A 25,812-nucleotide genomic window follows, 5' to 3' on the forward strand; every position below is an offset into this window, starting at 1 on the left:
GCTCACTGCAAGCTCCGCCTCCCGGGTTCACGCCATTCTCCTGCCTCAGCCTCCCGAGGAACTGGGACTACAGGCGCCCGCCACCACCCCTGGCTAATTTTTTGTATTTTTAGTAGAGCTGGAGTTTCACTGTTTTAGACAGGATGGTCTCGATCTCCTGACCTCGTGATCCGCTTGCCTCAGCCTCCCAGAGTGCTGGGATTACGGGTGTGAGCCACTGCACCTGGCCAGTAATAAAAATTAAGGGGAGTGGGGTGGAGGAGATTAGGTATTGGAGCACCTTGGCACATTTACTGAGATTCAGTTAGTTTGGATTCTTTCATTCAAATACCAAAATGTGTAAAGAAGTATGTTGCCTATCAAAGTCTTAAAAGTGTTTAAACTGTCAACATGGGTTCTTAAAAGAGTAAGGACTTTATGGGCTCTATACCTAGCCCAGTACACTGAGTGAAGAGTGTCTACACACTGTCAGAAACTCTGCCCACAAACTCATTGTTCTAACTGGTAGATGTTGGTTGTAAACTGTGGAAGGAGAAAGCAAGGTATGTGCTGCCTTTAGGATACAGTTGCTGTGCTGTCCTGTATATTTTCAATTTTATTTCATTTTTAACAAGTAACTTTATGTACAAGTTATTTAAAGCAGTATGTTTTTAATGTATTAGTGAAACAATTTTCAAGGTGAGTGATTAAACTATAGAGGGAAATAATCTTTGTAAAAATTAATCCTTCTTAAATCAGAATGAATGTGTGGTTGGAGAGTGGTGTGTTGGGGTTTTATTTAGTTGTTTTGTTGGGTTAAAAATTTTATTAGTGGTCATCTATAATTGCCTCCCTATTTACAAAGCAGCATGTTTTTACTCGAGCTCAGCAAAATTAAGGCCTAATAAGAGGCAATCTAGGGTGGTGGCTAAAAGCATGGGCCTTTCAGTAGCTCTGTGACCTAGATAACTTTCTTAATCTCTTTGCTGCTTCATTTTTAACACAAGAATAATTGTAAATGTACTTCATAGCCATATTACAAAGACTGAATGACAGTGCATAGAAAGCTCTTAGATCAAGGCCTGGCACATAATAAGTAAATGCTCGGAAGTATTAGCTACTATCGCTATTATTAATGTTGCTGCTTTGTAATTTGTTTCAATTTTTAAAAGAAAGATCTGTGTTTTCCTGAATAGAAAATATCTTTCGAAATGAATAGAAAACATGACATTATTAGGAATTCAGTTCTCGTGTTTTCTAATACATTAAATTTTGCCTTTATATTTTATGTAACGAAGTAGTAGCTTTACAAAACACTCTAGGTAATTTTAAGATCACATATTATCTGTTGTATCTGGAATTTACAGAGTAATGAGGATGCCCTTGAAATGGCTTCATGCCATTTCTCTGATTTGCTGGAATATTTTAATATTTTTCTTTTTTTTTTTTTTTTGAGACGGAGTCTCACCCTGTCGCCCAGGCTGGAGTGCAGTGGCTGGATCCTGAGGGAGATTGTCAACTAGCTAATAAGCCTTTTATATACATGTAATATATTTTGGCAAAAATTGTTTTTTTTTGTTTATTGGAATTTTGTGTTTGTTTTAAAACTAAGAACATTTGGATAGTTTGAATCTAAAGCATAGTAAAGTATTATATCCTACCAGAATTTCTTTTGATGTTGATTTAGACATTTTGCTTTTATATTCAGTAATACTGTATCACAGTTAAAAGATTTCATCTGATCTGTTTTAGTGGTTCATTTCAGCTCAGTCTTGATTTTAGCTAGAAACGCAGGTGAATCTCCATTTTCCTGTGAATCTCCAATTTACCATAACAGAGAAGCTGATTTTTAAAGCAGTAATTTCTTCACCTTCCCACCCCCACTTCTATTTATTAAATTTTAAAAATGTAGCCTGATTTTGGTGTATTCTTAAAGAAGTCAAGTGTCCCTTTTCCATTTGGTACACAGTTACTGGTGTTTTGAGTGATATATGTACAAGTCGCTTAAACATCTTACAGCATAAAGAGAGAAAGTTAAAACTTAATTTGGAGGGCATACTAGTAGACCTTGCCTGACTGTGCTCATGGCCAGGCAGGGGGGACAGTGTATGCAAGAACAATTTGGAGTTCCTGCCAGCTCTAACCAGCTTCATCAGTGGCTGGATAAATTGCAGGACTCTAAACATTTCCCTGAAGAAAAAAAGAAAACTTAATTTGGAAATGGTTCTAATTGAAAAACCTCTCCTTAGAGGATGGATTTTGATTTTTAAAAAATAAAAATCAGATATTTGGGGCTGGGCATAGTAGCTTACACCTGTAATCCCAGCACTTTGGGAAGCCAGAGTGGACAGATCACTCGAGGCCAGGAGTTTGAGACCAGCCTGACCAACATAGCGAAACTTCGTCTCTACTAAAAAGACAAAAAATTGGCCGTGGTGGCAGGTGCTGCTTGGGAGGCTGAGACATGAGAATTGCTTGAACCTGGGAGGCGGGGGTTGCAGTGAGCCGAGATCACACCACTGTACTCCAGCCTGGTAAATAGAGCGAGAGTCTGTCTCAAAAAAAAAAAAAAAAAAAAAAAAACGAATATTTTACAGGTGATGCAACTTGATAATAAATACTTGGTTGTTTTTTCATGACAATAGTGGAAAGATGGACAACGTAGTACAAAGGGTATTTGAGGCAGAGGGAACAAAATGAACAAAGGCATGAAAGAGTGGCTTATTTAGGGACTTATGGAGTAATCTGCTATGACTAAGATTTTTTCAGTGTTTGGAAGTCAGGTTGGATCCAGTTAAAAAAAGCTTTACATATTCTAAGCTAAAAATAGTACTGGGGAACCATCTAAGTTTGTTTGCTTGTTTTTGTTTCTTAAAGCAGAGTACAAATTTATTTGATTAGATTACCACCTTGGGAATTTTGCTCTGGTGGCTGTGAAGGATAACTTGAAGGAAGAGGAATGTTTGTTTTGTATTGAAACACTGTAAGTGAATAGCTGAGGTACTTCCAATTGGATATGGTTGGTACATCTGTAGAATGGGATCGTAGCAGAATTCTTGCCAGAGTGCAAGGTTGTGGAGCTCCCGCTTGTTACTAATAGCTTCAGGGGTCAACAAACTTTTTCTCAAAGAAGGGGAAGTAAATATCTTAGGTTTGCAGATATTATGTTCTCTCTTGCCCGTGAGAGAACTAACTTACTCTGCCATTGCAGCTCTAAATTAGAGATAGGCAATACGTAAATTAGTGTGCATGACTCTGTCCCAATAAAACTTTATGAAAACATACAGCCAGCACAGGCCAGTTTGCCAATCCCTCTTTTTAAACCTTAGTGAGAAGAGAATCAGAGGCAGCAAGAGAAATGAAATTTCTCAAAGAATATTATAGAAGCAGGAAAATAGGGAAGAAATGATGACAATGGAAAGGGATGGGACATTAAGGGATAGAGGAAAATCCTGTGCAGAGAGTCTATTTTAAAAGAGCCTATGGAAATCTAAACGCTGATGTTAAGAAATTATTAAATTTTTTAAGTCATGATAATGGTATTGTGGTTTTGTTCTTTAAAAGTATTCTTATCTTTTAGAGATCTGTACTGAAATATTTGTGAATGAAATGATAGGGTATCTGGAGTTTGCCTCACAATGATCTATTGGAGTTGTCAGGAGAGAGAAGCAGATGAAAAAAAAAAATAGGCCTTGAGTCAATAATTGTTTGACACTGGGTGATGGATACTTAGGGATTTATTGAGTTAATCTCTCTGCTCCTGAATATTCCTTAAAACTTCCAAAATAAAAAGCTGTTTTAGTAAGACTTGGATTTGGGATTTGGGGATTAACCTCAGAGTGAATTCCAAAGAGTAATTGGAGAGAAAGATGGATTGCAGAGAGTGAATGGTAGATGAGAGAAGGAGAAGCAGTTTGTGTTCCAGTGAAGAGGAGGAGGGATATGAAGGGAAAAGAAGGTAGGAGAATCCAGTGGCTTCTCAAGGGAAAGACTCAGGGGATGGGAATTTTAGAGGAAGTTCTCAGAGAACACAGAATGGATGGGTTTAAAAGCAGGTATATGGTCACTGTTTACCTTATGGACATTTCATTTTATCCCCATAGACAAGTATATCTAGAATCATGTAAGGAAAGGCAGTTTCCCACAAAGTAAAGAAATAGATGACAGATTTATATTAAAACCTGTGTGTCTGCTGGTAGACATTTGGGCATTTGTCACAGTATAGCAAGGGAATGCAATTTTCATAGTAAGAATCTCTAGAGATTTATGGAATTCAGTGGGAAACATTAAATTGTGCATTCCCTTCTGCAGGATTATTAGCCATACCTTTAAGCTTCTCCTCTTTTCTTCAAACCATCTTTTTGAACTAAAAGTCATGCCCATTATACAATCATCGGAAACTACAGGACATAAGAAAGGAGACTTAATCCCCTGTCTTCCCAGGACACAGCTATAGCCAGTAACAAATTTTACTCTGACGTCTCTAGATAGGGCACTAGGGCTAAATAATACACAGTTTCTACCCTTCATGCACTGAAAGTGTACCAAGGGGAAATGGACTGAGAAGCAAGGACAATAATGTTTCCTGGATTAAATGATACATCTAAATTTCTGTGTTTTAGTATAGATACTCTAAATAAAATACATCTTTTGTGTCTTCTTAATTTTCAAATATATCTCACTAAAATTGGGATCTCTGTGTTCTTTCCACTTTAAGCTTTCCTTTATTTGATTTTTTCTGCTATCATTAATTAAAAACTACAGCAGAAAAGGGGTAAGGGATACAAAACATAAAGTATGTTCTATATTATTTTTAGTAAAATGAAGATTTTATTTTGTATGACCTGTGAAAACCTTGTATTTGAAATGTATCTGGCTATGCTAAGGATAGATTAATTCATTTCTTGCTTTTGTTTCATTTTTGTTCTCAAGTTGAGTGACAACTGAGAGTAGTGTAAATACCTGTACCTCCCATGGATCAACAGGTACACTCTGTTCTCCCTAATCTGAATTCAGCCAATAATTTGTCATGTTATTTGTGTTCTATTCTTTTGTTTAAAAGTTACTGAAGAAGTTCTCATTGTACACAGTATAACCACATGATGTATTCTAGAGCTGGATTGAAAAGCAATCTGTAATTAGCCAACAGATAATTAGCACTTTCAGGATACCACTTTTATCTTATAATTATTTACTCTTAAAATGAGCTAAATTATCTCGGTAGTTCACCTGGCATGTGTTCTATTGGTGCATGCCTTCACACTCTCTTTTTAAGAGATCATCCGTTTTTTTTTTTTTTTTGAGATGGAGTCTTGCTCTGCTGCCCAGGCTGGAGTGCAGTGGCCGGATCTCAGCTCACTGCAAGCTCCGCCTCCTGGGTTTAACGCCATTCTCCTGCCTCAGCCTCCCAAGTCGCTGGGACTACAGGTGCCCGCCACTTCGCCCAGCTAGTTTTTTGTATTTTTTTAGTAGAGACGGGGTTTCACCGTGTTAACCAGGATAGTCTCGATCTCCTGACCTCGTGATCCCCCCGTCTCGGCCTCCCAAAGTGCTGGGATTACAGGCTTGAGCCACCGCGCCCGGCCGAGATCATCCGTTTAAGAACACAAAAGTACCAGTAAACTTTCTACCAAGAATGGCCAATGTAACATGTTCATTTAGATTAGTGTTGCCAGTCTCTCTCTCCTTTTTTCTTTGAAGTGTTGTTTGCCAAATGATATGGTAAGTTCAAATTACTCTTTAGGTATTTCCTTTTCATTTTTAAATTGCCAAGCATTGTACTTTTCAATTATATTCTAAAATTCAATGTTAAATGGAAACGTGTTAAATTTCTGAAGCATAATTTCAGTTAAATATTTGATTATTCTCTTCTTAGATGTTAATCAGTTTACATAACTAAATAATGGGTTTTTATTTAATATGTGTTATGTTTTAGCTCTTTGATCAGACATACACATTATTTTGAGTTTTCACATCAAAAAAATTATATACACACTGTTCAGGGGCATAATGTGAAGAATGTGGTGTAAGCTACTTTTAAATTATTCTTATAAAAGTAACTTTTGACCTATGATTTGATAGTATTCACCTGTTAAGTTGTACATATAATGTATCATTTTTGTTTTTAAGTTTGAAGTCTCACTGTGTTAGCCAGGCTGACCTCCCCTGACCTCAAGCAGCCCTCACACCTCAGCTTCCCAAAGTGCTGGGATTACAGGCATGTGCCACCACACCCAGCCTTATCCTTATTTTTAAAGTGGATTTTTGATGTATCGAAAACAAACTGTATTATTCATGTAGGCTTTCTTCAATCCATTGCTCTCTGATAATTCTTTGTTAAATGCATAGCAAAGTCCTTGTGGAAATAAGTTTGTTTTTATAATCTTTTTCTCTTTGTCCTCTTTGTAAATGGCCTGAACAGTACACTATATAATAATAGCTAACATTGGTGGAGTTAGGGAATACTCTGTTAAAAATATGTTGATGTTTTATCTAGTGAAAGGTGAAAAAAATCTTCATTTTAAGAGTATATAAAAATATGTCACATGCCTGGCATGGTGGCTCACACCTGTAATCCCAATACTTTGGGAGGCCCAGGTGGGAGGATTACTCAAGACTAGAAGTTCGAGACCAGCCTAAGCAACAAAGCAAGACCCCTCTATCTACCAAAAAAATTAAAAATTAGTTGAGTGTGCTGGCATGCACCTGTAGTCTCTAGTCCTAGCCACTCACAAGGCTGAGACAGGAGGATTGCTTGAGCCCAGGAGTTTAAGACTGCAGCAAGTTATCACTGTACCACTGCACTCCAGCCTGGTTGTCAGAGTAAGACCCTGTCTCTTTAAAAAAAAAAAAAAATTTAAAGTCTAGTACAGTCTTACAGTTTTTTCCAGTCTTTTCATTGTGTCCTTTGTACTGATATATTCAAATTAATTGACACATTGCAGTTGTATTTATGGGGTACAAGTTGATGTTTTAATGTGTGTATATTGTATAATGATCAAATTAGGATAGTTATGGTACCTGTTACTTCATGCATTTATCATTTTTTGTGGTGAGAACATTCAAAAACCTTCCTGGCTATTTTGTAATATATAATAATTTACTGTTAACCATAGATACCCTAGTGTACCATAGAACACCAGAACTTATTCCTTCTATCTAATTGTAGCTTGGTACCTATTAACCAACCTTTCCTCATCCTCCTCATTCCCATCCTCATCCTCTCCCCAGTCTCTGGGTAATCACTGTTAAACTCTCTATTTCTATGATAGCAACATTTTTTAGAGTCCACATGTGAGTGAGATCAACATTGTTTGTCTTTCTGTGTCTGGTATATTTCACTTAATATAATGTCCTCCAGTTTCATTAACGTTGTTGCCAATGGCAGGATTTTATTTTTTATGACAGAATCATATTCCATTGTGTATGTGTGCCACATTTTCTTTATCCGTTTGTCTGTTGTTGGACACTTAGATTGATTCTGTATCTTGTATCTTGGCTATTGTGATTGGTGCTCAATAAATATAAGATATTTCTTCAAAATGCTGATTTCATGTCCTTTGGGTATCTACCCCATAGTGGGATTGCTCAATCATATGGTCGTCATATTTTTAATGTTTTGAGGGATGCTTCCATACTGTTTTCTGTAGTGGCTATACTAATTTATATCCCCACTAACAGTGTATGTGTTCTGTTGTCCACATTCTCACCAATGCTTCGTTTTCTTTTGTCTTTTTGACAGTAGCCATTCTAACTGGAATAAGATGGTATCTCATTGTGGTTTTGATTTGCATTTCCCTGATAATTAGTGGTTTTGAACATTTTTCATATACCTGTTGGCCATTTTTTTGTCTCCTTTTGAGAAATGTATTAAGATATTTTGCTCATTTTTTAATTGGGTTATTTGGGTTTTTTTAGTTGAGTTCCTTTGCAGTTATTTTAGTGTTTTTTTTTTTTTTCAGTTCTTTTAGTATGTATTTTAGATATCTCTTGTCAGATGTAGTTTGCAGATGTTTTCTCCCATTCTGTAGGTTGTCTCTTTGCTTTGTTTCTTTTGCTGTGCAAAAAACTTTTGAGTTTGATGTAATGTGTCTTTTCTTTTGCTGCCTGTGCTTTGAGGTCTCATTTAAAAATACTTGCCCAGCCCAGTACTGTGAAGCATTTCCCCTATATTTTCTTCTAGTAGTTTCATACTTTTTTTTTTCATTAAGTCTTTAATCAATTTTGAATTGATTTTTGCATATGGTGAGAGAGAGGGGTCTAACCTCATTACGTGTGGGTATTCAGGTTTTCCAGCACCATTTATAGAAGAGACTGTCTTTCCCCAATGCGTGGTATTGCCACCTTTGTCAAAAATCAATTGACCATGATGTGTGAATTTATTTCTGGGTTCTCTGTTCTATTCCATTGTTCTGTGTGTCTGTTTTTATGCCAGTAGCATGCTCTTTGGGCTCCTATAGCTTTGTGTAGTATGTTTGAAGTCAAGTAGTGTGATGTCTCCAGCTTTTTTATTCTTACTCAGGATTGCTTTGGCTATTCAGTGTCTTTTGTGGTTCCATATGAATTCTAGGATTATTTTTTCTATTTCCATGAAGAGTGTCATTGGTATTTTTGATAGAGGTTGCATTAAATCTGTAGACCACTTTCTGTAGTATGGCCATTTTAGCAATTCTTCCAGTTCATGAACAGGGGATATCTTTCCATTTACCCACATCCTCTGCAGTTTCTTTCATCAATGTTTTATCATTTTCAGTGCAGAAATCTTTCACTTCCATTGTTAAGTTTATTCCTGGTTATTTATTTTTTCGTAGCTATTGGAAATGGAATTGTTTTCTTGATTTTTTTTTCAAATAGTTCACTATTAGTATATAGAAACACTACCAATTTTTATACATTAATTTTATATCCTGCAACTTTACTGAATTTATTCTAACACTTTTTTGGTGGAGTCTAGGATTTCCTATATATACCAGCTGCAAATGGGACAACTTTACTTCCTCCTTTACAATTTGGATACCTTTTATTTCTTTATCTTGCCTCATTGCTCTAAGACTTCTAGCAGTGTTGACTGGAAGTGGTGAAAGTGGGCATATTTGTCTTGTTCCTAATCTTAGGGGAACAGCTGAAAGCCTAACATCAGTATGTTTGTCATATATGGCCTTTGTTGTTTCAAGCTACATACCTTCTATACCTAATATATTGAGCATTTCAGAAACAAACTTCAATAGTGCTTGAGCTTTAGTTTTGTTTGCTTTCTACCTGGATCATGGGGTGTTCTTTTAAGTTAACAGAATTTGAAAACAGAGTGATTTCATTTTAAAAGGAGATTTTAGATAGTAAGAAATTGTTACTCTCTGATTTTATTTCTCCATTTGCTTCTTCTCAACCCTGAGATGAAGATCTTTCTGATATCTTCTAAAATAAAATTTGTTCAGCATTTAGAGCATTATTTTTTTCTATTTAGTCCTCTTTTATACTAGTACCTTTTACTGCCTAACACATTATCCTAAAACTTAACAGCTTAAAGTAAAAAACATTTATTATCTCAGTCTTCTGTGTTCAGCATTCCCATTATGACTTAGCTGGATGCCTCTGACTTGGGGTCTCTCCCAAGGCTGCAGTCAGGCATCAGCCAGGGCTGTAGTCATGTCAGGGTTCTAACTGGGGAGAATCTATCTTCATACCCACTAATAGGCCATTGGTGGACCTCAGCTCCTTCGTTAATAGCTGGAGACATCCTTGCACCTTGTCTCTCTGTAGGACAGTTTACACTAACTGTGGAAGTTGGCTTCCTTCAAAGCCTGGCTAGCAAGAGCGTACCAAGATGGAAGCTATAGTCTCTTTGTAACCAAATCTCAGAAATGACATCTCATCACTTTTGCCATATTTTATTTATTAGAAGCAAGGGACTAGGTTCACCCAAACTCAAGGGGAGGGAATTAAGCAAGAGCATGAGTACCAGGAGGTGGTGATCTTTGGGTTCCATCTTAATGGCTGCTTGCCATATCTGTTATAAGTACTTTGAAACTTCTAGAGCTTTTCCATTTTTACTGTGTCATCTTCACAGGATTAGGATGATAAAACTCCTGTTCAGATAAAATTCCCTATGCTTAGCTTGCTGGTGTCTCACAATCTTGAATTAATCATTTTATATAGAATTAGACTCCAGAAAGGGGTGCAGACCAGGACGGAGATAAAGGAATGTTTATTTGCAGTTTTACTTGTATAGCCTTTTCTAGTTATTTAGATAAGAAGCTTTGTTAAAACTCTAACAAAGTGTGCAGTTGGTACTAGAAAGTGTACAATTGGGAATAGTCTATGCTCTTTTCATTATGTAAATTCTAATGTTTGTTTTGTTCAGTATTGGTAAAGGTTTTCAAGGAGTCATGAAAAGATGGGGATTTAAAGGCCAACCTGCTACGCATGGTCAAACGAAAACGCACAGGAGACCTGGAGCTATTTCAACTGGTGTGAGTATAACTAGTGAAGCTCTTTTTAATGCTAAATATTCAACTTCTGCACATGTAGTCCTCAGTCCGTCCTTGATATGAAGTCACATAATTTTAGTCTGACACCAGGGGACTCCAAGTACTTGTCACACTTTTATGGATCCTTGCCCCTCACTCATTTCCCAGAGCCAGACTAGAATTAGTTATATTCCACAAGGTTAGCTGAGCATCTGTAGTTTGGCTGTATATACCCTGAGTCTGAATTTAAAAGGTACTTTGTGCAAATGTTGAATTCAGTTTGTCTTTCGAATTACTATCAGTTAGCAATTCTGAAATAATTTTCTGTGAATTGTAGGATTTAGCAGATAAGTAAATATATTGATAATGGAGCTAGGTTTCTCACTGTTGGAAAAGGGCGTTAAAGTTTGAAAATGGGAAAATTAAAATGAACCCTATAGTGTTGAATTCAAACTATAAGTATGCATATACTGCTTGGTAAGGGAGGGGAATGCATGCATGCACACAAGGAAAAATGTAACACAGAGAAATAGAGGGGTGTGTGTGTGTATATATGTCTTAGTTCTGTCATTGTAGTCATGTATAATGGAATATATTTGTAGAATGAATAAGAGTGATACTTAGTCTGTAATACTCAGAATCTTCTTTTAAGCCTATTGGTTACATATTAAACATATCTAATGCCAGATGAAGTTTCACCTGTTATTGTGAGAGCAGCTGATGGAAAAGTGTTTATATTCTGAGAATTCATGTGTTGTAAGAAGCTGTTCCATTTTAGTCGTAATTCAGATTTACTTCTTTAGATACAGAACTATCATCCATTATCAGAGCCAAAATCAGAGACTGTGTGAAGCTGTTAGATTTATGTAAATCAGAGAAAACCAGGGCTAGACAAACTGAGTATTCTGATAACTCATTCTGTATTCTAATATTTTGGTCAAGGAAAGTAACATCTAATGCAAGGAGTAGAACCATCCCAGCACCAGTGATATGGATGAAGTCCATTAGGTCAGTTAATGCAGAAGATGAGTTCAAAACAGGCCTGGCAGTCCATTTTTTTCTTTGAACGATGTGTCGGTGTGTCTGTATGCCCTTGTCCTTTTTTAATTCTTACCCAGTATTAGGTCAGTTGTTACTGAGTTTTTCTCCTAAATCTGTTTCTTAGTCTGTATTTATTTTATCAGTCTAGTCTCATTTAGAAAGGAAATTCTCTAGGAGTAAATATGTCTAAATCCATATTTAGTTCCTTACTGGGACCTAGCCGAATAGGGGAAAAATAAAACATTTTAATAATATATATTTTTAGTTTGCGTTGTGGTTTGATCAGTTCTGTTTAGAATTGATAGTACTTAAAAGTGTTAACTTTAGTTTTCTCATTTAGGATATTGGCAGAGTCTGGCCTGGAACTAAAATGCCTGGAAAAATGGGAAACATATATAGGACATCGTATGGACTGAAAGTAAGTTTTACAAGTGGTTCTTTTTAGGAACAGCTAAGTTGTCTAAATGCAAAGGCAGCAGAATATGTATTTAATCTGTGTCTATGTACCATTGTTCTAATAGGCTTTAAAATTATTGAGGAAAAGAGGATACATGAACTGTGTGTGTCTGTGTGTACACTCTAGTTGTAGTCATAGTGGTAGTAATGGTAGTGTATATTTCAAGCCATGAAAAGTGCAATCATTAAAGAGACAAAATTAGTAGTCTTCTTTTGGACCTGGAAGATTTTTACAAGATACTGTTGCATGAAAAAAATAAGTTTCAGAGCATTCACTGTAATACTCTATTGAGTAAAAGATTGAACAAAAGCTCTCTACATATGTATGTTGCTGTGCCATGATATAATCACAGAAGAGTGGAAGGGTATATACTAGGTTCTTGGATTATATATCAGATATGTGTGTGTAGAAGTGGATGTAGGTAAGGAGAAGGAGAGTGGGAGACAATCAAAATAGAAGAAAACAATAGCACTACAAAAGGATTGTGATATACATCCGTTGTTATAAAAAATATTTATGTGTATTTAAGAGAAGTTGGATTCAATCTCTACCGATGAGAAATGTGTCTAAGTAAAACTGAGTTATACTATGATGGATGCTGTATAACTATATTTCTGTTAAGCAACTAATGTTTATGTTTGTTTGCATATATGTTTTAAAGTGTAGAAAGTACAAAGAAGAAAATAAGCCACCCATAAGAACAGTACCCAAAGACAATCACTGGAAACATTTTGGTGCATCTCTTCCCAGTCCCTATTCTCTATACATTTTATATATAAATTTTGACCAGGAGAAGTTTTCAAATTTTATATAATTAAACCTAAGATTTTTTTACCCCTTCTACTACAATTATACTCATTCTATTTGCTATATTTTCTTCGTGTGTGTGATTTCAATTTCTGTAATATTTAATATTTATTCATTATTAGATAGGAGCCATGGGTCAAACTTGATTTCTTCTCCAAATATTTTATTTTCTCAGTACCATTTTTTGACCAATCATTCTCTCCCATTTATTAAGCTTTTTCTCCACATGAAGATCTTTTGAGGACCATCTACTCAGCCTCCTTACTTTAGAAATTAGAATCAGTGAGGTTGCAGCTTCTCCAGCCTGTAGTTACAGCAAGCTAGTATTAAGTAAAAATAAAATTAAATTAAATTTCCACTTGTTATTGTTAATGGTGCTAACAGAGTCCTGTGAGATATCCAAATAGTCTTGATCATTCAGTCACAGAGATCTCTATTTAAAATGAGAGTTTTCTACTACTTCCATAAGATATATCTGCTGTGGTCTTCTATTACCAGTCATCCATAGGACTTGAAGTTTTTCAGTTCTTATTCAACATTCTGAAGTACTGATAAGATTATTACTTTACAAGCAACTTACATCCTTAGCTTTTAATAACATTGTTTGTTTTAATACAAGTATATCCTAAAATTTTTGGTTTTATTTCATGCTTTAGGTGTGGAGAATAAACACAAAGCACAACATAATCTATGTAAATGGCTCTGTACCTGGACATAAAAATTGCTTAGTAAAGGTAAGTATAAGTGTCTTCTTTTTTTTCCTTTTTTTTTCTTTTTTTTTTTGTTTCTTACTCACAAGCTGACAAGTTACTGTCTTTGTGTTCTGTTGTTTATGTGTGTGGATATTTGCCATAAAGTCTCCTTTGACTCATATATGTGGCTTATAAATAAATGGCTGTTTTTTCACATGTTCTCCACTGAATCTTTCTGCTTTTTAGTAGCACCTGAGTAAAAAAAATGCACAAGATAACCTATATTCTATTTCTGTAAAACCAAGAACCTGTAAAAAGGGTAAAGCTGTGTATTAGTCCATCCTAATAGAATGGATGGACTCCTATAAAGAAATACCTGAGATTGGGTAATGTATAAATAAAAGAGGTTTAATTGGCTTGTGGTTCCACAGGCTGTACAGGAAGCATGGCTATGGAGGCTTCAGGAAACTTACAATCATGGCAAAAGGGGAAGGAGAGACAGACATGTCTTACATGGCTGGAGTAGGAGGAAGAGAGGGAAAGGGGAGGTGCTACACATTTTTAAACAAGATCTTGTGAGAACTCACTGTCACGAGAACAGTAAGGGGGAAGTCTGCCCCCATGATCCAGTCACTTCCCACCAGGCCCCTCTTCCAATACTGGGGATTACAGTTTGACATGAGATTTGGGCGGAGACAAAAATCCAAACCATATCAGGCCAGTAAGCAGAAAGATCTTCAGGAGTATGAGAAAGATATTTGGATAACTATTGCCAAAATAGCAGTATATCTTAGTCCTTCCAAAAGGAACATGTTAGCTTTTTTAAAGTGCCCCATCTACAAATGAATGGATAAAGTGTGTGTGTGTGCGTGTGTGTGTGTGTGTGTGTGTGTGTATGGCGCAAGAATATTGTAGAGAATGCATACACACACTAAAATATTCTTCAGCCATAAAACAGAATAAATTGCTTTTGTTTGTGATGATGCGGATAAACCTGGAGGACATTATGTTAAGTGTAATAAGCTAGGCACAGAAAGACAAATATTGTATGATCTCACTTTTATGTGGAATCTGAAAAAGTTGATTTCATAGAAGTACAGAGCAGAATGGTTTTACCAGAGGCTGGGGGAAAATAGTGGGGAGGAGAGCTGGGGGAGGTGGTCTACAAGCACAGTTAGTTAAGAAGAATACATTCTGGTGTTCTGTTACATAGTAAGGTGACTGACTATAGCTAATAGTAATGTATATTTCAATATAGCTAGAAGACAGGATTTTGAATGTTATCACCACAAAGAAATGATACATGTTTACAGTAATGGACTTGCTAGTTATCCTGATTTGATCATTATACAATGTATATATGTATTGAGACATCACACCGTATCCCATATATATGTACAATTATGTGTCAATTATAAGTAAACCCTGCCCCCACTCCCCCCAAAAATGTTTTTTGGCTTTTGAAAGAGTTACTTTGACAAACCAGAAATACATGAGGTAAAAATTAGAATCATCAAAAGTGGTTAAAGGTAGCCATTTGAGGAGGAGCTTTTTTATCATTACTAGCACCATGCTCTGATTACATCTTTAAGTGTTTTTCTTTAAAAAAAAAAAAAAAAGGTAAAAAATTTGTACAGATAGATACATTTTAAGAAAAACTCTTTAAGTTCTCAGAGACTTACTTCCACAAAATACAAAATAAATATTCTGTGTGGGGTTTATTCCAACATAATACAAATTTTCTTACCTCTGAGTTTTGAATCTTCTGTGCTGAAGACGTTTGTATTAGACGTGATGTCAGCTGTTCGCCAGAGTATATTCTTCATTGATTTTCCAATGATAGCAGCAAAGAAATAGTGAAACTTAAACTTCAGACTTTTTAAACTCAGTGTTTCCTTATATATTTTTTTCATTTCTAGGTTCCATTACTAGCATAAGAAATAATTTTTTGAAATCTTACAAGGAATGAGAGTTTTGCTTTTTAAAATTACCTTTCTGGGACACTTCACTTTACTGACTGGATTATTCTCATTTTTCTTAAAGAAAAAAATGCATTTAAGCCAGGCCTGGTGGCTTGCATCTGTAATTCCAGCTACTCAGGAGGCTGAAGTGGAAGGATAGGATAACGTGGCCTCTGGAATTGGAGGCTGCAGTGAGCTATGATCACACCACTGCTTTCTAGCCTGGGCAACAGAATGGGACCTCGCTTCTTTAAAAAAAAAAAGAAAAGAAAAATGCATTTGATGAATTTTTTAAGTTTTGTTTTTTCCTTAAGTTTGTGGGTTTTTAAGTTTAAGTAGATTTCTAGTCCCCAAGTAAGGCAGTCATACTTACAATGACAGGTAGTTGAAGCCAGAGGATTGTCATTGTACTTCCCATAGTATTTTGTCTTCATCATCATATGAAGACATATCTTCATATCCCTGGCCCCACATTTCGGATCACAGGTTATAAATAGCACAGTCTAATAAAAGAGAAGGATTATTTTTTGTAATAAAAGTATACTGGACACCAGATTAATTTTTAAATGTCAAATCCTCCTTTTCTGCCCATTTTTCTACATACATGATTCTAGCCAGGTTTTCTAGCCGAACCTTACCATTGATTGCTGTGACTTCTCAAGTACTACCACAACATCTTCTCAAGTACTTCTGCAATATCCCTGCCACCAGCAGAGATGAATGGTCAATTATCTTGAAAAACTATAGTACATACAATGAAATTCTGATGTAGTTGTATAAATAAATAGTTGATAACCAGTAACATTTATTACTCAGATTTATCGCCTACTTCAATAAAAGGCTGCTTCCAAAAACTCCATTCACTCTCATAATTGATAATAGTTTGCCATCACTGAAGATACTCAGAATACACACCAAAGAGTTCTGAAAGAGGAGTCTAAATACATTTTGAGAAACTGTGGCATCAGAACAATGTCCAGTCCCCTTTGAACTATTAACACACTAGTGAATATATTTTCAGCAAGTATATTTGTATAATAAAAGAACTCATCCTTTAAAAAAATCTTTGAAATATGGTGCTTAAATAACTTTCTTTTGTAACCTTAAAGTATCTGCCCAGGCATTAATTGAAGTATGAATTTGGGGAACATGTTGTAGGTTTGTGTTTTAAATGGTAAAACTTGCTATGTCCTTTCACTCCATTATTTCCCTTCTTCCAGTGACTCCATAGCAGGTAAATTGGTCCTTCCTTGCCCGTGGGTTTTGAGCCATTTCCTAGTGGGCAGCCAACTTTGTTAACATCCACTCACCTCTTGGGAGCTTTTGTTTCAGAGTACAGGGTTACCAATAACTTTATTTTTAAGATTCTAAAGTTAATAAAGATAGTCTTAGAGATGACCAACCTGTTTAATTGTCTTGAGCTTTTTGTTTTGCTGTTTGGATTCACTAAATGTATTAATGAAGGCTAGAGAACTATTGTTTACAGCATAATAAGTATAAATGTATGTTATAAAATACTGTTCATTCGTGTTCATTCCTATGTCCTATATATAATTTATTTTCAGATTTGCCTGGTTTTTGTCTGTCCTTCCCCCATATTTTCTTAGAAGATTTAGACTGGTTTGCTGATAGACATAAAAAGAATGAGGTAGATAATTGAGGGCGCCCTGGTGCAGGCAGGGAAATAGTAAACCTGGGGTAAGATCAAATACACAAAAATACATATGGACTGCAGACCTTTGGCCCTCAACTTTTGCACCACTGAGACAAAAATGGTTGAGATGAGATGTCATTTACGTTTCAGATCCATGAATTATAATACTTAGATTTTATAAACAGTGCTTCTATTATCTAAAATATTTATCAGGTGTAATAGTTCTATAAAAGTGTGAAAGCAACTGAGAGTTATCTCTTTGGGTCATTGATGACAATTTTTATTTCTCAAATTAGCACAGAAAGTTTTGTTGTAATTGGTTTTATTGGATTTTTTGCTTGGGGTTTATTTTCAGTCCTAAATACTGAGCAAATTTAAATTGGTAAGAATATGACTTTTTTCTCTTCTTAAAGTTCAACCCAAGATTAATGGATTGAGGGACAAAACTAAGCAAGTGTACTTTCTTTTGGGTAATTTACTCATAATTTCTTGAAACAATTTTAATAAGAGGGATTAAAGTAGATCTGTTTTTCTGTACCAAGCTGTTCCTATCAGCTGTGTACCTTATTTCAACCAAATTATTCATTTCTTATTGCTAAAGTAATTATGCCTCATTTTACTCTGTGTATACAATTACATGTAAATTTTTTTAAATTTATTTATGAATGAAGGCTGTAGAGTGAGTCAGAAGTTCTGAATAATCCAATATTTTCCAAAAATAAAGCTCAACATTTTAGATCACATCAGTACCTATATTAAAATTGTTCAGTCTATGAATTCACAGATATAATTAGAATTTTTGAGAATATATAGAGTTAACAGAACTCTTATAGAGATTCATAGGTCTGTTACTGTTTTTGTTAAATATTATTCTGTCTAACTTCTCAATAAGAATGTATGCTCTGACATACATCATGCCACATTTATTGTATGTGAAGATAGGATTGGTTCTTGTTGCTCACACCTATAAGCAGAAAATGCACTAAGGCCTTGGGAATATTCAGTACTAAATCAAGGATGATATACAATAGTTTCAACTTGATATATAAAATAATCTCAACTTAAAGGCCCTCACCCAAATTTGAAAATGCTGAAGAATTATCTTTAAATCGTCCATCAATACAGGACTTTTTTTTTTTTTTTGACCATGTGACACAGAAATACAATCTTGTTTATTTGTTTTATTTGCTGGAGAAATGACTCTTTTGGTAGGGGAAGAAAAGTGTAAGCTAATTTCCTTAATAAGAGGTGATATTTTTAATTATGTGCTCTTAGAGTTAAGACTAACAAAAATGCTAGTTTGTCAGGTCATTATATTTGAAAATGAATCTATATAAATGAAATTCAAGTAGTAATTTTAGAGTGTGATTTTATCCTGTGGGACAGTCCTAGAGATTCTTATAAGTTAAGATATGAAGTAATAATTGGTGATTTTATCCTTATAGCTTGAGTTTCTGTTACTGGGTTAGTCAGATTTTTTAGAATTAAAGGAAAGCATTGACTGAGTCCTTTTTACTCTATATATGTAACAGTAGTGTTACTCACATTAGAAAATATAGTAGCGGGTATTTCTTTGATTATGAATAATCGCTGAAAAGGCTACCTTTAAAGAACTTAATTGGTATCACTTACTAAGATTTTTGCCTTCTCTCAGGTCAGAGATTCTAAACTGCCTGCATATAAGGATCTCAGTAAAAATCTACCATTCCCTACATATTTTCCTGATGGAGATGAAGAGGAACTGCCGGAAGATTTGTATGATGAAAACGTGTGTCAGCCTGGTGCACCTTCTATTACATTTGCCTAACATCTTTGGATATGGCAGAACCTTACATATTCTGTGAGCTTCAATGAGCCAGAATGATATAATCACCACCAGAAATCATATTCTCCTTTCTTAGTCAGAACAAAGTCAAACATGTCATCTTTGTCAAGGGCATAAATATATCATTCATATGCCCATTAAATTTTGTTAGAAAATTTGCCACATTAAGGCCGGGCGCGGTGGCTCACACCTGTAATCCCAGCACTTTGGGAGGCCGAGACGGATGGATCACGAGGTCAGGAGATTGAGACCATCCTGGCTAACACGGTGAAACCCCATCTCTACTAAAATACAAAAAAAATTAGCTGGCGTGGTGGCGGGCGCCTGTAGTCCCAGCTACTCGGGAGGCTGAGGTAGGAGAATGGTGTGAACCCGGGAGACGGAGCTTGCAGTGAGCCGAGATCATGCCACTGCACCCCAGCCTGGGCAACAGAGCGAGACTCCGTCTCAAAAAAAAAAAAAAAGAAAATTTGCCACATTAAACATATGAGTTAAGTAGATTGGATTTGCTGAAATTGGTGTTTGGCATATTGGTAAAATATTCGTAATTTGTCGACTCGATTCTTTTTTACTGCATATTTCCCAAGTTAAGATGTCTATAAATTTAACTTTTATTAAAGTTTTATCAATCTTTGTGAAATAGTGGTTGTGGAACAGTAGAAAACCATATGGGGGACTATGGTGCAACGTATTTGGGTAAAGAAACCATTTGCTAAAATGGAGAAAGTAAATAGATTTTTATTTAAATTACAGAAACATATATGTTAAAGCCCGGTCAAAGGAAAGACAGTAAAATCATAAATTATGGGTCCTGTTTACATTTTTGTTAGGAGAGGTGATTACTTTGTAGTTTTATCACTCAATTATAAGATCAGTGTTGTTATTTTGTTTGTTTGTTTTTTAGAAAGGGTTTTGCTGTGTTGTCCAGGCTGGAGTGATCTTGGCTCACTGCAGCCACGACTTTGTGATCTCAAGTGATCCTTCCACCTCAGCCTCCCAAGTAGCTGGGACTATAGGTGCCCACCACCATGCCTGGCTAATATTTGTAATTTTTTGTAAAGATGGGGTCCCACTATGTTGCCTAGGGTGGTCTTGAACTTCTGAGTTCAATCTTTTTACCTTCCATGGCCTCCCAATTTGTTAGGATTACAGATATGAGCCACTGCACCCAGCCTATGTTTCAAAAAGAATTTATAATGATCTAAGATTGTATGTTCAGACTTTTATTAATCATGTATTAATCAAAATGCTCATGGTTTGTGGGTTTCTTTTTAATTGTATGAAATTAACATGTATTTACTAATGGCTACTCATGACAAATAAGCTTAACTATGTGTATAAGCAGACCTCAGCTTAAATACTTGATTCCCTCTGAACCAAATTCTTAATTGACATCACCGCATAGGTTTGTTAGTCATAGTGTTAGATCTCCGTGTGATATACTATCCTGGTTGTATCACATTTTTCACTTTAAATCCAAAGATAGCCACATTTTTAAAAAGTTTTTATTTATACTTTATCTTATTTCATTAAAAACATATGGCAATTGATATGAAATCCACTCAATAAAATAGAAAAATAAGAGAAAAATATTTAGGATAATGTAAGTTAGAATAGGCGGTATTTTAGGGAAGGAATAGCGTGATTGTCATATAGATGAGCAGGCTATGCCGTGCAGAGTTGTTATATTCAGATCGTTTGGTTTTGAGCTTCCTGGGTGCTAAACATTATTTGTTACATACTGTTCATTATTCATGAGTTTGAATAGTGATAATAGACTGTCATAGTCTTTAACTGGAGTAGATTACATTTAAAACCACCACACCATATTTGGTTAAAAAAATATATCAAACTAGAAATTTGTTGACTTGTTAAAAGTTATCTCTAGTAATCATCATATACAAGGGTAAAATGCTAGAAGAATTCTTTTCAGGGATCAAACAAGGATATCCTCTACAACTTCTATTCCATAGTATTCTTGGGTGCCTTAGCCAGTGCAGTAAGACAAGTAAAGCTAATGAGATAAATTGGAAAGTAGGAGCAAATCTCATTATTTGTAAGAAATATTTACCTAGAAGATGAAAAGTAGACAACTGACAAGCTATCAGAACCAATAGAGTTGGAAAAGGTAACAGTACAAGATTAATATACAAACATATAGCAATATTTTATGGGAAAATGGATATTATTTATAATAGCAATTTAAAAATCACCTAGGAAAAGCCTAACAAGAAATATGCTAGGGTCTTACGTCCTTTTTTGAAAGATAAGAAAACTTCAGTAATGGAGAAGAATATCATGGCCATGAATGGGAAGGTTATATTGTAAATAATTCATTTCAATCCTGTTTTAAAACTCTCAACGGGACTTAGAGCTAGTCAAACTGATTCTAAAATTCACGTGAAAGTGTAAATTCAAGAATAGCCACTACTTAAAATGTTACACATTAGTTAGATATGCCCCCATACTATGCTTAGGAACTTATACAGACATACCTTAGAGATATTGTGGGTTTGGTTTCAGACCACAGCAATAAAACAAATACCACAATAAAGCAAATCACAAAATTTTTAGTTTCCTGATGCATATATAAGTTATACTGAAGTCTATAATGTGTTTCAATAGCATTGTATCTTTGAAAATATACATACGTTAATTTTAAAATGTCAGAAAATGCCAAAGATCTTCTGAGCCCTTAGCAAGTTGTAATCTTTTTAGTGGTAGAGGGTCTTGCCTCAAAGTTGATGCTGACTGATCAGGGTGGTAGTTTCTGGGAGGCTGGGTGATGGTGGCAGTTTCTTAGCATAAGGCAATGGACTTTGCCACTTGATTGACTCTTCCTTTCACAAAAGATTTCCCTGTAGCATGGAGTGCTGCTTGGTAGCATTTTGCCCGCAGTAGAACTTTGTTCAAAGTTTGAGTAAATCCTCATACCCTGCTGCTGCTTCACAACTAAATTTATGGAATTTTCTAAATCCTTTGTTGTAACAGCATTCACAGCATCTTCACCATAAGTAGATCCCATCTCAAGAAGCCACTTTCTTTAGTCATGCATTAGAAGAAACCACTTTCTTTACTCATCCATAAAAAGCACCTCCTTATCTGTTCAAGTTTTAGCATGAGATTACAGCAATTCAGTCACATCTTCTCCACTTCTGCAGTTCATTCCTCCACTGGAGCCTTGAACCCCTCAGAGCCACTCTTGAGAGTTGGAATCAACTTCCAAACACCTGTTAATGTTGATATTTTTACTTTCTCCCGTGAATCGTGAATGTTCTTAATGGCATATAAAATGGCAAATCCTTTCCTGAAGGATTATAGCAACTTTATATATTAAGGACTATGTCTACTGTAACCTTACAACACATGTTTCTTAAATGATTAGAGTTTGAAAGTCATAATTACACGTTTATGCATGGACTACAGAATAGATGTGTTAGGCATGGAAACATTATTCTTGTAAATCTTCATCTTGACTAACTTAGGTGCATTGTCAGTGAGCTGTTATCTTGTGAGACAAATGGACAATTATTTCTGGGAGAACATAAAATCTTTTTCCTTCATTGTTTGTGAAAAATGAATCAGTATGTGAAAGTAGCCAGTTGCCCAGACATAAGATGTTTTGACGAAGGCAGGGAACCTTCTGCACTTAAAGAGCCTGCCCCAAACTTACCACCTTCTTTCACTATAGTTGGTGGTCTGTAGATCTGTTTTTGAGTTTTAAAGTAACATTTCTGATCACCTTCTGGGATTACAGATATGATCCCTGTCTTCTAGAATAAGGGAACAAAACTTTCAGTCTCACCTGCCAACCCCAACCAGTCCCCACTGCCAGCAGCTTCTACAGATGCATATCCTTTGAAGAGGATCTGGACTCCATTCTGACAAACTGAGTGGCCCAGATGAACTGGGTTCTTCTCTCCAGTTGTGGAATACCTAAACCAGTCTGCCTAGTCCAACACTACAAAATGTGATTTCCCAAGAACTTTAGGGTTACCATTTCTGGCTACAGCACAGGCATTTTGCCTCAGCAGCTGTCCTCAAATGTTCAGCTCAGAAATGGAAATCTGCCTACTGTAGATAGGGAGTACATGGTCCCAGTACTCTCCTGCTCAACTCTGTGCATCATCCCAGGCAGTACTAGAAGCCTGCTCTTGAGCAGTGCTGACGACTGGACAGATATGATGGCAATTCAGTTCTCAGCAGTGGAGCCATCCTGGGCCTGAGTTGAGCTTGAGTTTGATTTACTGTTTTAGATTTTGTCTTGAAATGGAGAACCTTTTTGTAATTGAACTTCATTCAAATTAGACATTTGTTCCAGCATCCTTGGTACTAGCTATTTGGAATAAAATATGGAAATACTGAACTTTGTATAATTCTGTAAGCCTTAGAGAGGCCTACAGATTAAGGGATACTTTAAGAGTTACACTACTGGTCATCCTTCCTCTCCAAGACCTTTATCCTACCTGCTAGGGTAGCCGAAGTTGAAATGCAAATGTTAATTAGTCCTATTTCCACAGTGGCCCCTGGCATAGGTAATTGGATGATGCCAGCTGTCACAAACATTAAGCTATAAATGAAAGTATTTCTTACAGCAAGTATAAGGATATACTTTACAAGAGTATTAAGCATTTCAGAGTCAGTAGTGCTTTCGCAGTCTTTAATGGTGAGGTACAAATCTGCTTTTCAACTTTCCTCAAGGGGTGGAATATAAGGATGGCTTTTACAGCTGATTTACAAAGGTAAATTTGCAGATGGGACCTGACTATGTTTCAGCACATATGGAGAAATGTGTATAGAACTATGGCGTGTTTTTCTAGTGTAAAGAGTATTAGAATACAGTCACACACATGGAAGTTGAATTCGTACTTAGGGTTCCTCATATGCAGAATGAATTCTGTTAGTCTGTGGCCTTACTTGGCCTTACATCCAGTCGCTTATTTTGTTTTACTACTAATAATAATAATACTAAAAAAACCCTCTTTGAGAAAGAATGTGTCAGAGTAAAGTCTCTCCTGATTCCAGCAAGATTGAACCTACGCCCTAAATCATAGCCCAGAGAGAGAGAGAGAAAGAGAGAGAGAGACTGTTGGCTGTGTCACAGTGAAAACCCATTATGGGAAAAGAGCAGCATTCAGATTGCTGACTCTGAACCTGTTATTTGGACGTCTGGGATGAATACCTTCAAATGTTTGTGTTATTCCTCATTTTTGTCAGAATAGAAACACAGTGTGGGCTTCCTGTGGCATTGAGTCTTGCAAAATTGTTTTCTAGCCTGGAGTGTGATGTGCTTCTACTAGCTACATTATTTTTCTATGGCTGATTCTTTTCCCTTGGTAGGCTGTGTGTGATTCTAAAAATGCCTTTTACTGCCAGTTTTGCCTGAAGGTCACCACTTGGGAAGTTTTCCCCACTTTTGCAGGTACTATGACAAGAAGAATGTTATGTTTCTATTATGGTACTTACCATGATACTGCTTATCATGCTTTTATGAACAGTTTTATAGTGGAGCCCTTTCATGATGACGTAGGGCATGTTGCTGATAACTTTTACTGAACTGCTAAACCAAGAGAGTGAAGACAGGCAGACAGAAGCAAGTCACTATGCTATGAGGCCACCTTGGGCAAACATCTTCAATAGCTTTATTTTTATTTTTATTTATTTATTTATTGAGGCAGAGTTTTGCTCTTGTTGCCCAGGCTGGAGTGCAAGGGCATCATCTCAGCTCACCACAACCTCCACCTCCCGGGTTCAAGCAATTCTCCTGCCTCAGCCTCCCAAGTAGCTGGGATTACAGGCATGTGCCACCACGTCTGGCTAATTTTTTCTATTTTTAGTAGAGATGGGGTTTCTCCATGTTGGTCAGGCTGGTCTCGAACTCCTGACCTCAGGTGATCCGCCCACCTTAGCATCCCAAAGTGTTGGGATTAAAGGCTTAAGCCACCAAGCCTGGCCTTCAATAGCTTTATAATCATGTGTTACTTCATGGCTACCTGTTTTCTAAATGGGAAGAAGTTCTTCACATGAGAGTTTATTTTACTAGTGATAGATAAAGCTTCTCTCTTCAGGGACTTTCCTTAAAGTTGACTTTACTGTAACAACAGACATTTCTTCAGTTTTCAGTTTTATTGCTATTTCTGCTAGAACACCTCATCCACCAGCTTGGCCCCATAAATGATAGTGGTCTCTCAAAGCATGCCCTACCAGACAAATGAAGACTGCCATTCAGACTTTGCCTCCAGCAATTACCTGGGATTCCCTGGAATGAGAGGACTCAGTGTCATTATCCCCTCCAGAAAACAGCCAATCCTGAGCGTGCAGGGTTGCCAGCCTCAATTTCATCATTTGCTTTTCTGCTTTTAAATGTTTGCAAACAACCGCAGTCCATGTCACATGTTTTATTCTTTTTAGATTAATGAGGTGGCCTGTTCAAGTTAGACAGGCCATATTAATCTCAGTGAATGTGGTCCTTAGCACCACAAAAGCAAACAAATGATTTTAACTGGACAAAGTCTTGGCACAGTGGGTGCATGATTGTTGCTTTTTGAATTTGACTGGAGAGTGAGAGTTGTGATTTTGATTCTCCAAAAGCAGACTCTATGAGCACCAAGTATATTTTAGGTCATTTAGAAAGTCTGTTGTTTGAACAGATGAGGATAAGACATCAATATTTGACACTGCACCAAATCTGCTTTATTTTAAAAGGAACTAACTAAACACTTCATCACAGAAGTCCTGACAAAGATGCACGGATGGCTATATTAACGAGACTGTGTCAGAATGAATAATAATACATGGCTCTACTGAGAATCCAACATAAATTTCCTTATCTAAAATAGTGGTTTGTTTAAATGATGAAGCAAAGATGGCATTGGAGCTGTTGGCTGATTGTCCCTTTTTTTCTCTTAACTGCAAAAGCACTGAATCTGA

The 25,812-nt window shown here is 36.1% G+C and overlaps 1 protein-coding gene across 1 annotated transcript in view; it reads left to right on the forward strand.

Annotated features, from left to right (window-relative positions):
• Window positions 1-19,700, forward strand: part of MRPL3 (mitochondrial ribosomal protein L3) — a 40,183-nt gene extending 20,483 nt beyond the window's left edge. The window contains exons 7-11 of the mRNA XM_011933670.1: window positions 10,340-10,448; window positions 11,827-11,904; window positions 13,407-13,484; window positions 18,712-19,045; window positions 19,360-19,700. Coding sequence (XP_011789060.1) covers window positions 10,340-10,448; window positions 11,827-11,904; window positions 13,407-13,484; window positions 18,712-18,864 — 418 coding nt within the window. The 3' untranslated portion in view covers window positions 18,865-19,045; window positions 19,360-19,700. The remainder of the gene's footprint in view (window positions 1-10,339; window positions 10,449-11,826; window positions 11,905-13,406; window positions 13,485-18,711; window positions 19,046-19,359) is intronic.
• Window positions 19,701-25,812: the final 6,112 nt, after the last annotated feature.

The sequence above is a fragment of the Colobus angolensis genome, unplaced genomic scaffold (genome assembly GCF_000951035.1).
Source record: "Colobus angolensis palliatus isolate OR3802 unplaced genomic scaffold, Cang.pa_1.0 Scaffold129, whole genome shotgun sequence".
Taxonomy (NCBI): Eukaryota; Metazoa; Chordata; class Mammalia; order Primates; family Cercopithecidae; genus Colobus; species Colobus angolensis.